Raw genomic sequence first — 14,344 nt, 5'->3', positions numbered from 1 at the left:
AAATGGCCAAACTGTTTCCCAAAGTGATATTATAAAGTGACAATCCAAATTACCCAATTGATACACTTACCCAAAATAGACAATTATCCAAAAATTATCCAATAATGCTGAACCCTATCTTAGGTTTAAAGCATTCAGTCTTTCACCATTAAATATGATGTTAGCATTAGATATGTCATAGATGCCCTTTTTCAGATTAAGAAAGTTACTTCTATTGTTAGTCTGCTGAGAGTTTTCAATGAGAAATGGATGTTAGATTTTGTCAGATGCATTTCTGTATCTATTGGAATAACATGTGTCTTTTCTTTTTATTTATGTGGTGAATTACACATTTTAATTTTTGAATGTTAAATCAACCTTGCATGCCTGGGATAAATCTCACCAGGTCATAAGGTAGTACTAATTTTATATACTATTGGCTTTGATTTTTCCTTTGATATACTGCTGCAGTGGATATACTAAATTTTGCTTAGATTTTTTTTTATGTCCATGTTCCAAATGGGTATTGATCTCTAGTTTTCTTGTAATATTTTCATCTGGCCTTGGTAGCAGGGTAAGGCTGGCCTCATGGAATGAGTTGGGAAATACCTCCTTTACAATTTTCTAGAAGTTTGTATATAACATATTATTTCTTCCTTAAATTTAAGGAAGACAGATTTACCAGTGAAGCCATCTGGACATGGAGTTTTCTTTTTGGGGAAGTTTTTTAACTACTAATTCAATATCTTTAATAGACACAGAGCTATTCTGGTTACTTATTTCTGCTTGTGTGAATTTTTCTAGTTTGTGCCTTTTAAGGAATTTGTCCTTTTCAATTACACTATCCAATTTATTGGCATAAAATGTTAATATTCCTTTGTTATCTTTTTAATATCTATAGAATCTGCATGGATGTCACCTCTCTCATCCTGACATTGGTGATCCGTGTCTTCTGTTTTCCCTCATCATCTGACTAAATGCTTAACGATTTTATTTTGGTCTCACTGACATTTGCTATTGTTTCTCTGTTTAGTATTTGACTGATTTCAGCTCTGCTCTTTATTGTTTTCTTTCTTCTCCTTGCTTTGGTTTAATTTGCTTTTATTTTTCTGGTTTCTTGAAGTGGAAGCTGAGGTCACTGATTTGAGACCTCTCTTCTTTTCTGTTCTAGGTATTTAGTGCTATACATTTCCAGGCAACTACTGCTTTAGCAGCATTTTGCACATTTTGATGTGTTGTGTCTTCCTATTCATGTGGTTCAAAATACTCTCTATCTTTCCATTTAACTGTTTTCTTGGGTTACTGTGAAGTGTGTTATTTAGCTTCCAAAAATTGAGGGACTTTTCAGAGGTTTTTTTTGTTAATAGATTTATCATTTTATTTCCTTTTGTCAGGGATCTTGGATTCTTTATATTGTGGCTCATGTCCTGGCACAGAATATGGTCTATCTTGGCAAATACACACTTGAAAAGAATGTGGATTCTGATATTGTTAGGTTGAATGTTCTATAAGTGTTAATTAGGTCACTTCAGTTGATAGGGTTGTTCAGGTCCCTATATGCTTATTTTCTGTTGACTTGTTCTATCAGTTATTGAGAGAGGGGTATTGAGATTTCCAACTATAACTGTGGATTTGTCCATTTTCCTTTGTAGTTCCATCAATTTTTGCTTCATATAATTTGAAACTCTTTTACTAGGGGCATAAACATTTAGGTTTGTTATTTCTCTTCATGAAATGATCTGTGTCACTTTTTAACTGTTATTTTTGAAACAATTATCTTTTAAAGGGATTGAAATAATGAGGAAAAAATCTTTTATATGTATGCATGTAGCTATTATTTCTAGTGCTCTTATTCATTTGTGGAAATCTGTTTTACCAACTGGCATATTTTTATTCTGCCTGAAGGGCTTCCTTTTTTATTTCTTGTGTTATGAGTCTACTGGTAATGAATTATTGCATTGTTTGTGTATCTGAAAAGTCTTTAATTTATCTTTATTCTTGAAAGCTATTATTGCTTGGTATACAATTGTAGGTTGACAGTTTTTTCCTACAGTACTTTAAAGATGTTGCTCTACTCTTTTCTCACTTTCATTGTTACTGATGAGAAATCTGCTGCATCCTTACCTTTATTCCTTTGTACATAATGTGATTTTTTCCTTGGGCTTCTTTTATATTTTTATCATTCTTTTTGAGCAATTTGATTGTGATATGCCTTGGTATAGATCTCTTCATGATATTTTGTGGGTAACTCTAGGATCTGTGGGTTTATACAGTTTTCACCAATTTTGAAAAAATTTCAGCCATTCTTTCTTTCTGTCTCCCCCTTTGGTTGGGGGCTTTGTTTATACATGCATTAGATTACTTGAAGTTGTCCAATGCTTCACTGATGATCTGTTCTTTTACCTAAAAATTTCATTTTGGATAGTTTATATTGCTATGTCTTTAACTTCATTAATCTTTACTTCTGCAAGGTCTAATATGCTGTTAATTCCACCCACAGTATTTTTACATCAAACATTGTAGTTTTCACTTCTACAAGTCTGACTTGGGTTTTTTGGATATCTTCTGTGTATTTAACTGTTTGTTACAACACAGTGATTTTAACTATTTTAATGTCCTTGTTGGCTACTTCTAATATCTGTGACAGTTTTAAGTTGGTTTTGATCGACTTTTCTTCTACTAATGGATGGTACTTTCCTGCATCTCTGAACACCTGCTAATTTCTGATTGAATGCCATATATTGTGAATTTTATCTCCTTAAATGCTGGATAATTTTATATCCTAGAGATATTCTTGAGCTTTTTCTGGGTTGCAGTTATTTGGAAATAATTTGATCCTTCTGGACTCACTGTTAAGATGTATTAGAGGAAACTAGAGCAGTGCTCAGTCTAGAGCCAAATATTCCCCAGTACTAAAGTAAGACCCTTCTTGGTTCTATATTCATTGCTCTGTGAATTATGAGGTTTTCCGGTCGGGATGCTGGGAACAGGTACTTTCCTCACCCTCTGTGAGTACCAGGCACTGTTACTGCTAATTTTTTGCATTGCTTTTTTGTCCTCAGGTAGTTTTCTTATACCCATGTGCTGATCAGTATTCAGATGAATACTTAACAGGATCCCTGCAGATCTCTAGAGTTCTCTGTGTAGCTCTCTCCTGTTTCTGTGTCCAGCAGACCTCAGTAGCCTTGGCCTCCTAAGCCCCCAGGTTCCTCGTCCTTGTATCAGGGCCTGGATTTTCTCTTAAGGCAGTAAGATAGGGCCACTGGAGGGCTCATCTCATTAGTTTGTTGTCTCCATGAATCACCATCATTCATTGTCTGATATCCAATGTCTTGAAAATGATTGTTTCATATATTTTGTCTGTTATTTGGTTCTATCAGGTAATTGGGTAAATCTCATCCTTGTTACTTCATCTTGGCTAGAAGTGGAAGTCTGCCACTTTCTAAATTTAGAGAACTCCTTTTAAGTGTAGTACAAACACCACTTCTCTTTGATGAAATTTCCCTAGAACATTCCCCCCATTTCTTGCTTCTTTCTAAAGATCTACTCTGACCTCTGTGCTTTAAGCCACTTTCTTTTTACTTCTATGAACTTATTATGAGTTATGCATTTGTCTCTCTCAATAGACCACAGGCTTTTTGATGTCAGGAGGTTGGTATTTGCATCCCTAGATTTAAGACAGTGTCTGATAAGTGACTGAACCTCAGAAAGTATTTTTTCTCTTGTTTCTATGGTGCTGTCTAACCAGCACTGACTTGTATTTTTACCATCATAGCCAAGTGTGAGTTTACAGTTCAGTAATGTTAAGTACATTTACACTGCTGTGAAACATCTCCAGAACTTTTCATCATGTGAATAGAAGTATGTATTTTTAACCGAATGAACAAATTCGGTGCAAACTTTTAATCTTATGGATAAACTGTAGAACAAAAAAGGCTGATCTGCTCTAGGGCTTACAGCTACTTGGTGATGGAGTTAGGACCAGAAGCCACACTGTCTGTTTCCTGTCAAAAACTAATTTCTACTAGGTCTCTTAATTCAGTGCATATGTTAACCAGAGAAGGCCAAGAACTGCCATGCATCGAAGAAGCCTCAGCTGTGGAAAGCCAGGAGTTACTAAGTTCTGAATGGCCTACTTTAGCTAGGCTGGGTTTGGTTTTTTTTTTCATTTGTCTTGGTTAATATCCTTTAACAACAACAAAAATTTTTTTTCTTTCTGACAATAAGTTCTCTCAGTCATCTAGTACTAGGAGCTGCTTTCCTTTTCCATTTCATACCAAAATTCCTTTTCTCCTTACAGCCTCAGTCAGATTCTTTTCCTTGACTATGGTATCTCCAGGCCTATGTCTTTCTCCCCCAAACCAGGTTGTAACTCCTGGCTTCCTTTTGTAATGATTCTCACTAAGGATGGTAGCATGGATCAAGCTGATTTTTTTCCACTATGAAAATTTTATGTTAATTTACTGGTTACTAGTTAGTTTCTGGAAGAAAAGATACTCTAAAATAATTTTACACTTCTGACTTTTTTTCTGGTTATAAAATTAATGACAACTACAGAAAATTCTGACATTTCATAATTTTTGAGACAAGTTAAAAAGAAGGCTGCATCTTTCTCTCTAGGCCTCACAACCAAGGAGACATCTCTTCAGTCCTGTGTTCTTACAGAAGGAGCATATGGATTCTTCTGGGGTCCTTACAGTCAGCAGTTAAAATCCACTTCTCAGTTTTTAAGCTGGAGAGCTGGCTTATGTGCACAGCCTCTAGTTGTGGTTTTCAAGTCTTGTACTTATGATGCAGCTGCTGATCTGAGTGGGGATCCCAACACCTTGCTTCCCTGTCAGCTTCCTGACAAGGAGAGCCTGAAATTATTTCTAGCTCTTCAGCTGTTGAACAAAGTAAATGAACAGCTGCAACCCCCAGCATACAGCACACTCATGGTGCATCCAGATCCTGCTCTTATAGTTGTTGGTGTAACTTCATGAAATACCTATTCACTTCTGTCCCCAGCTGTATTACATTGTTGAGAGCTATAATCCTGGAGTCAGTACAAGAAAAGAGGTATAAATAAAGGGAAAGAAACTGTAAAAGAGTCCTTCCTTTCTTTCATGCAGAAGGAGGACTATGTTACCACTTCTGATGGGCAAGATGCACTTATTAGCAGGGAAGGGCTAGCAGTTTCCCGCAGCCAGTGGGCCCTGACAGCTGCCTCAGTAGTCAGCAGCTATCTACTGGGAGCCTTCTGGGTGCCGGCCCGTGTTCCAAACACCGGGGAAGCTGCAGTGAATGACAGAAAAACGTTCCTGCTTACATGGGACTTGTATTCTAGTTGGTATACATATGATAGAGAAATAAAGCAGTACAGATACTGTGTCAGATGGAGATGAGAGCATGTGGAAAAGCTAAAAGCAGGGCAGGGGGCCAGGGAGTGCTGGGGTGGGTGAACAGCTGTTCTCTACAGGATGGTCAGGGAAGCCCGATGAGAGGACCTGTGAGCAGAGGTGGCAGACGCCCCTCCCTGGGGCCTCTGGCTGAGTAACAGTCCTAGTTTCCAGTACTACCTAAGGAAAGTTGGTGCCTCGCTCTGCGCTTTCACGCATGCGTCCACTGGGAGGCAAAGGAGGGGGAAGTACAGTCACTCACTTTTTTGTCACTATAACTCGACGCCTTCAATAATGATAATTTTAAATGCCCAAAATACTCCTCTAAGAAGATGGACCATAATTTAATTAACCAATCCTCTCTATAGTTGGCTATCTATATTATTTTCAACCAACTGTAGTTTACTCGTATATTTTTAGTTGGAATATAAACTACACGATTAGCCACCAGGCAGTCAAGGAGAGCAGTTTGGAAATACAGATCAAGGGGATGAAAATGTGTACTTGGGATCACGGACGGAGGAGCAGGCGACACACACAGGAGCAGTCGAAGGTGGTGAGCAGCAGCGGCGCTGGACAGGGAGGGCCAGGAGAAAGGCCTTGGAGAGGTGGCTTCACTCCTCTGCTCCTTTCACTTTTGGTCAGGAGGCCTCCCTGCCCCGGCCCCTTGCCCGCCTCCCTGTGCCAATCAACGGCCTGTTTATTGGTCTGAGTCTCCCAAAGTTTCAAGTGCGAGTTATAAAGAACAAAAGCAAACCACAATAGAGAAGCAGGTCAAGTGTTCAGTTAAATTCAGTAATGGTGCGCTTTTAATTAAGGAGATAATAAAGATACTGCTTATGAAAAACAAGAAGCAGATGGCACTGACTTCTGGCTTTCATCCACAGAAATAGAACAGGAAAAGTAAGAAGCTTCTATGCCCGAGATGGGGGTTACAGTGAGGTTTCCAGCACTCAGGCAGGCAAAGGCCTGGACAGCTGCTTAGGGCCGATGGATCCTTTGACAGCTTAATATTGCAGTTCCTGATGACTCTGTAGTTAGGGCGGCCGACCTGAGACTGTTTACTTGTGGGAAGAAAGGCTTGCTACCAGCAGGTACTCACCACTGAGAATGAGCTAACAACCCAGAAGTCAAGCCGCCACTCTATAACCTCTGCAAAGCAAACTGGCCTGGCAAACCACTGGCCCCAGAAAAGGAAACTTCATCTCGGGTTCATGTGACATACACAATGGGACCATACAGAATGACATGCCAAGAGGTTTTATTTGGGTTTGCTTCAAGGTATTCAAATGCCATGAGAGAGCTCATTCACTTAGAAGCCTCTTTTGTTCTTTTCTATTTTTCTAAACAGGAAAGGTAAACAACCATGAATCAAAGCTACCTATCACAGACCTAAAAACCAGCTGCCACTTATTATTCAGATGAAAAACATTTTAGATAAGTAACACATATTTATTGCAAAAGGTTTACAGTGAAAATCTCCCCCACACCTCTTTCTCCCAGTACCCCATCTCCCCTTCCCTCTCCAAACACAAACATGATTACCCATTTCCTGCATGTCTTTCTAGGAATAGTCAATAATATACATAATTGTATGTGTGTGTCTGCGTGTGTACCCACACATGAAAAAAAATATTTCCTTATAACTTAATTGGTCATATTTGAAGTAAACAAAAACCTATTAAAGGCTCTGAGAAGTACTGCAGAGAAACCTGTTCAACTTCATTAGGATATCCTAAAGGTATTTGACTTTGGGGCCCCTCCTTTCCTCCTTGGGTATAATTTCTGGTGCGTGGAAAATAGCCAGAACTTGCTGGTATGGATGTAACAGGTGTTTCTGGATGGCATCTGTTCTGACTGGCCTGTGCTTGAGCTGTCCTTTTTCTTTAAATGTAAAGTTTATTGCCATATTTTTCATTTTTCATCGCCTTTTCTTATTTTCTTTGCTCCTTATTTTCATACTGCCTACGCACAGTTCTCTGGCTGCTTTCTTTCTGGTTTATTGTGTGCTTTGAGTGGGGGCAGCTATGTGCCCAAGCATATCCCTTGAAGAGGTGAAGTTATTATCTTAGGCTGTCCTACAGTTTCAGTTCAGGTTGTGACTTCACGTGGCCCTCTCTCCAAACTGCAGCGTCGTTGGCCTGAGGCCATCTTTCCCCTCAGCTACCCTAGGTTCTTTCTCTTCAGCCTCTATACACTGGGGTCGGCATGACTGAGAAGTTTCTTTAGGCCACAGGCACTCTGGGCAGTAACCCTGTAACCATTTCCACTCAACTGACTTCGACCAACAGCTGCAGGTTTGCATCTTATTTGTTCCTACACCTGCTCCTACTGAAGATTTATTCCTTTTGTTTATGAGGCATGAATACTAAATTTTATCAAACAGTTTTTGCCTTGTATTAAGAGCTTTTGTATGAAAAGACTAATAGACCTTTCCGATGGACAGCCTTAGGGTATTGTATTCTTAGGGCAAAGGCTAATTGGTCACGATGCATTATTCTTTTGAGATACTCTTGGACCAAATTTTGGGCATTTTATTTAGGATTAAAAAAAAAAACCTCTGCACTAAAGTGGGGTTGGATTATAATTTTCTTTCCTTTTGCTATCCTATTTGTCTTGGGTATAGTGTTGTGTTGGCCAGATAAAATGAGATGTTTTTTTCAAAAATTTTACTTCCCCTCTTCTCTCTGAAATTTGACTGGAATTTTGCTCATAGACTTTAAGTCCTAATCCTCTCTCTTTATAAGTCTTTTTTAAGACAATAACTCCTATTCAAGACTAGACTATCAATGGTATGTTTTGTTATTTTGAGGCTTCCCTCCCAACTTCTAACTAGAGAACTTCTCAGCATGTACTTAAGGGAAATTATCTGGAAGATAATTGGTCTGGACTTAAATTCCGGTCACCATTGGATTTCCATAATTAACCCAGGGACAAATAAGATTCTGCCACATCATTATGCTTCTAAAACACAGTATGATTTTCAAAGTCATGCCAATGATATGATACTTGACAAAAACGGCTAGAAAAAAAAATCAAATTAACCCTTCTTCAAGAAGCCAACAGCAAGCTGATGACTGTAACTCTGAGTCAAAATTCTAACTGTGAATTTTCTGGAGGGAGAAGGAGAGATTTTCTCTCTTACTTGTACTTGACCTCAATGCATAGGATAGGAACAGCAAGAATGAATTATAAAAAAACCTACCATCTTGACAACCTTCTTCTTTTCCCTCTATTTATAAATTTTAAAAACATTTAAAATTCTTACATATGTTAAAGATAGGAGGGAATGCAACTAGAAACATATCTCAGATGCATATACTAGGGACAGAAAACAAACTGATGGATTCTAGGACTAGATTCACATTTCCTGCCACTTATAGAAATACTTAACAGGGGTTGTAATTTGGTGAGCAAGGACCCAAGAATGAGAAAAAATACTTCAGCTTTTCAGGGAAACACTATTCATTAGTATAGGTATCCCAATTAACATCCCTTTTGCACATACTTTGTTAAAACTAAATATTAGGAGGAAAATAAGCCTGCTTATTTGAGTAGTAAGATGCCTTTTTCATGCTTTGCCTTTTTACTCTAAACTCTTCAGTATTTCTCTCAGCTTTATAATTACTTGGCAGATAGAAGGGAATTTTTCAAAGGCCTATATGTTTATTATTATTTTTGGTAATTTCTTAGATTCTTGATTTTTTTCTACCAGATGACCACTAAACATTGTTTTTTTATAGCATTTAAAAGCATTTAGCTATGTAAGATATTTAAAGATCTATTTTGATCTAGAACACATAACATAAATGATCTGTGCAACCTACTTCTAAAATTATATTCCAAATATCTAACAGCAAAAATGAACACAGTAGATTTAGACATGTAGACCTCGGATTCTAAATATACCTTTGTTCAGAGAAAGAAAATCCATGTCTAAACCTAAAGAAAAAAACAATACTAATAAGGAATACTTGATTACTTCTGCCAACTTAGGAAATGTCTTTTGGGAAGAAATGAAACTGGCCATTGGGCTCATTTCTCAGTCACTGAGTTCTGAGGAGTGGTCTTCTTGTGGCATCAGGGGGTGGTGGGCAGGCAGAGACAGCATGCCATAATGGGAAGAACATCTGACTTTGGAGTTAGAGAAATACCCTGCCTCAAATGCTCCATGACCTGCTGTGGGAAGGAAAAAACCCACCTCTAAAAGAACTCCAATAAATAACCAGCCCAAATCACTCCCCTGCTTAAAATTACCCATTCTCTGGTCCCACAATCTTCAGGATCTGCTTCTTGTTTATATTTCTCACTTCTTTTTCACTAAACACACACATACATAAGCACCCAGATATCATCTAGGGTTACTATGAAGGTCTCAGAACATGCCACGTTCCATCACAACTCCATGTTTTCAAAGAGGTTACTGACTCTCTCAGGAATTCCTTCGGTCTTCATGGACCTACATGTCACTCTACATTTGCCTTCTAATTTGTTTAAATTTATAGTAGACACACTCACTGATTATATTTGGAATAAATGAGAAGCTATGACAATAGGAACATAAAGTAATTTTCCTATCTTTTGGATTTAATGACATTTGGATTTGCAGTGAAAAAAATCACCATTAGGGAAACCTCTCATTATTGGTTCAGCTGGAGGCTGGAAAAGCAGAAGATCATTCCTAATCTTGAAACTAATCATGGATGCTAATTTGCCTTCTGTGAAACAGATGATTTAAGTTTTCCTTATGAAGGAAAATAACTCAATACACTAAAATTGGCAAAAAGCAAGTTCACCGAGAATTACGATGAAAGATTTGCTATGTTTAAGACTTGTCTTAGTTACAAAAATCAAACTTTACCTCTTGAAATGATTCACCAGGACTCCAACAAGTTCTCCAATTCGGCTCTCAGGGGTTGGCTGTTTGCTGAAGAGGCAGACAATGAGGTCTTTGTTGTCTTTTGTATGGAAGACTACAAGTTGGTCCTTTCCATTGGAGACGCTTAGACCAGTCAACTGCAAGGAGACAAAGCATAGAGAATTATTAGGATGGCTCTCAAAAGAATAAATTTTAAAACACATTTTGTAATTTAGTAATACATTTTTGCTCAGTAACTGATGGCTTTAATCTTTATCAAGTTTCATGGAATAAGCAGATGGAAGGAAAATAAAGATAAGAACAAAAATTAATGAAATTGAAAACAGAAAAATTGTAGAAGAAAAATCAACAAAACAGAGTTGGTTTTTTGAAACACCAATGAAATTGCTAAACCTCTAATCTGAAAGAGTAAGAGAGAAGACCTATCTACAAGTATCAAAAACGCAAGAAGAGACGTCACTGCAGGCCACATAGGCGTTAAAAGGATAATAAGGGAATATTTTCAACAGCTTAGATAAATCAAATAATTTCTTGAAAGTCATAAACTACCAAAAGTCACCCAAGAAGAAATAGATAACCTGAATAGTATTGTATCCCTTTTAAAGAATTTAAAGTTGTGGTTAAAATGTTTTAAAAAGGAAAACTCCAGGCTCAGATGAGTTGATGGGTAAATTCTACCATACATTTAGATAAGAAATAACACCAATTTTCCATATCTCTTCTTAAAAATAGAAGAGAAGGGAGTATTCATAACTCATATGGCCAGCATTATCCTGATACCAAAAATAAACAAAGGAAGTATAAAAACTAAAACCAATATCCAATATCCTTATGAACCTGGCTGTCAGAATGGCCAACAAAATATTAGCAAATTGAACCCAACAGTATATAAAAACAATAATACACCATGACCAAGTGGAGTTTATCTAAGAAATGCAAAGCTAATTCAATATTCAAAAACCAATGTAATCCATCATGGCAACAGAATAAAAAAGAGAGCCACAACATTACGATTAGCACGTATAGTGTTGTGGGGGCACGGGGAGGGCTGTGCAACACAGAGAAGACAAGTAAGGATTTTACAGCATTTTACTACATTGATGGACAGTGACTGTGAAGGGGTATGTGGGGGGGACTTGGTGAAGGGGGGAGCCTAGTAAACAATGTTCTTCATGCAATTGTAGATTAATGATACCAAAATAAAAAAAATAAAAATAAAAAAAAAGAAAGCCACGAGAGCATATACATTTATACAGAAAAAGCTCTTGACAAAAATTCAACATCCATTCATGATAATAATCTGTCAGCAAACCAGGACTGGAGAACTCAACCTAATAAATGACACATACAGAAATGCCACAGCTAAATCATACTTTGTGGTGAAAGACTGAATGTTTCCCCCAAAGATCAAGAGCAATGCAAGGATTTCCACTGTCACTGCTGCTGTGCAGCATTATACTAGCAGCCATAGCCAGCGCAGTAAGGCAGGTATAAAGAAATTTAAAAGGCATACATATTGAAAGAGAACAAACCAATGTACCTATATTCAGACTGTATGATGGTCTACATAGAAAATCCTAAGGAGTCTACAAAATAGCTTCCAGAACTAATAAGTGTGTTCAGCAAGGTCATCAGATACAAGGCCAACATCCAAAAATATTTCTATATGTTAGCAATGAACAGTTAGAAACAAAAATTTAAAAACAAAATTATCACAACTCTGAAAACAAAAATACTTAAGTATAAAATGTGTACAGAACTTGCAGGCTAAAAAATACAAAATGTTGATGAAAGAAATAAAACGCTGATGAAAGTGGGGGTTGGATAAAGGATAAATTTAAATAAATGGAAAGGTCATGGATTGGAAAACTCAGTATTATTAAATGCCAGTTTCCCCCAAATTGATCTATAGATTTAATGCAATCCCAACCAAAATTTCCACAGGACTCTTTGTTAGAGATCAACAAGCTGATTCTAAAATGTATATGGAAAGGCAAAGGAACTACAAACCCAAAACATTTTGAAAAATAACAAAGTTGGAGGACTCAGAGTAGCTGATTTTCTTACTATAAAGCTACAATATCAAGACAATGTAATTGTTAAGGGGATTGTCAAAGGGATAAAAATACAGATCAGTGGAGCAGAATGAAGAGTCAGAAATAGACATAAATATGGCCAACTGATTTTTCATAAAGGTGCAAAGGCAATTCAATGCAGAAAGGACAACTTGGACATTTGGACATGTACACACCAAAAGAAATAAATGTCAACCTAAATCTCACACCTTATGAAAAAAGAATTCAAAATGGATCATACATCTAAATGTTAAATAAGTCTAAGTGTAAAACTATAAAACTTTTAGAAGAAAACAGGAGAAAATCTCTGTGGTCTTGGATTCAGCAAAGATTTCTTAGAAATGACACCAAAAGCATAACCCATAAAAGAAAAAAAATATTAAACTGAACTTCATCAAACTTAAACCTTTTCTCTGAGAAAGACACTGGGGGGAAATGAAAAGACTAGCCACAGACTGGGAGAAAATATCTGCAAAGATATATCTGATAAAGGACTTGTGTTCAGAATATAGAAAGAATTCTTCAAACTCAACAAGAAAGCATACAACTCAATTAAAAAAATGGGCAAAAGATTTGGAAGTCACTTTATCAAAGATGATATATGGGTTGCAAATTAAGATAATGAAAAGATGCTCAAAATCATTAGTCATTAGGGAAACGCAAATTAAAGCTACAATGAGGTACCAGCACAAACCTATCGGAATGGCCGAAACAAAACAACAACAAAAAAGCTCTTGACAAAATTCAACATCCATTCATGATAAAAATCTCTCAGCAAACCAGGATTGGAAGAGAATTCAACCTAATAAAAGTGACAATATCAAAAGCTGGTATGGATGCAGAACAACTGGAACTCTCATACATGGTTGGTAGGAATATAAGTGGTAAAATCATTGGGAAAACAGTTGGGCAGTTACTCAAAAAGTTAAACATAGTTATCATGTGACACAGCAATGTTACTCCTAGGCATTTATCCTATGGAAACAAAAACAGGTTCACACAAAAACTTTTATATGTTTTCAGCAGCTCTATTTATAATGGCCCAAACCTAGAAACTGCAATATCCATCAATGATGGATAAATTGTGATACATTTATACAATGGAATGCTATTCAGGAATGAAAAGTAATGAACTAATGATACACATTATTGATACACAACAACATGAACACATTTCAAAGGCATTATGCTGAGTGAAAGCAGTCAGCTCAAAAGGTTACAGACTGTGTGACTGTTCAGGTGATATTCTCCAGGAGACAGAACTACAAGGATGGACAATAGATCAGTGTTTGTTAGGGATTTGGGACTGGGGGTAATCTGATATAAGGGAGTTTTTTGGGGTGAATGATTCTGTATCCTGATTGTGATGGTGGTTACACAAGTCTATATACCAGAACCACCACAAGACCCAATTTATTGATTATATGTAAGTAAAAAAAATATGCTCTTTGGTTGTTTTGACCCCTAGATAACCTATTTTGTCAGAAAAGCAGAAGCCTGAGTGATTTCACGTTCTGTGGTTTGTTCTTCTATTGCGGAAAATACTAAAGTGCCACCTCCTGGCCACCACAGGTGCTGCCAGTCCAGCAATCAACCGCAGGCAATGCAGAGCACCAGGCAGTGTTGGGTGGAGAGGGAAACACCAAAGATGCTCTGACAGGTGTCATCCCTGTTCTAGGGGGATTCATGATCCAGTGGCATCAGTGGAAGAGACAGATACCAAATAACTGAAGAACACTTCAACAGTTCATACATTTGGGAGGCCATTTAGTTCCATGCCCACACTTCACAGAAAAGGAAATTGAGGATCAAGGAGGTTTGCTGATTTGCAGACCCTAGAAGTAGAACTCAAGCCTGCAGACTGACCCGGATCTATATTCTTTATCACAGCAAGCTTTTTCAAATATCATGGACAAATGAACATATGCTGCATAAATAAGTATTCCTAAACGTCAAGTGAATAAATTTTCATAGGAGGTGAGTTTTGGTTGATTTTAAAGAATGACATGGTCAGTGCTCAATGAAGAGAAGGG

At 37.2% G+C, this 14,344-nt stretch overlaps 1 protein-coding gene across 6 annotated transcripts in view; it reads right to left on the bottom strand.

Annotated features, from left to right (window-relative positions):
* MYO1D (myosin ID) overlaps positions 1–14,344 on the bottom strand; it is a 343,691-nt gene that overhangs the window by 70,425 nt on the left and 258,922 nt on the right. For 5 of the 6 annotated variants that reach the window (XM_073235184.1, XM_073235185.1, XM_073235186.1 and 2 more), the window contains one exon: positions 10,219–10,373. In XM_073235184.1, coding sequence (XP_073091285.1) covers positions 10,219–10,373 — 155 coding nt within the window. Of the gene's footprint in view, positions 1–10,214; positions 10,374–14,344 lie in introns of those variants that run through there. The other variant, XM_073235187.1, reaches the window with a different exon arrangement.

This window comes from Manis javanica, chromosome 4 (assembly GCF_040802235.1).
Source record: "Manis javanica isolate MJ-LG chromosome 4, MJ_LKY, whole genome shotgun sequence".
Classification (NCBI taxonomy): Eukaryota; Metazoa; Chordata; class Mammalia; order Pholidota; family Manidae; genus Manis; species Manis javanica.
Note: the sequence above shows the minus strand (reverse complement) of the source record. Positions and strands in the feature narration are given on the sequence as shown.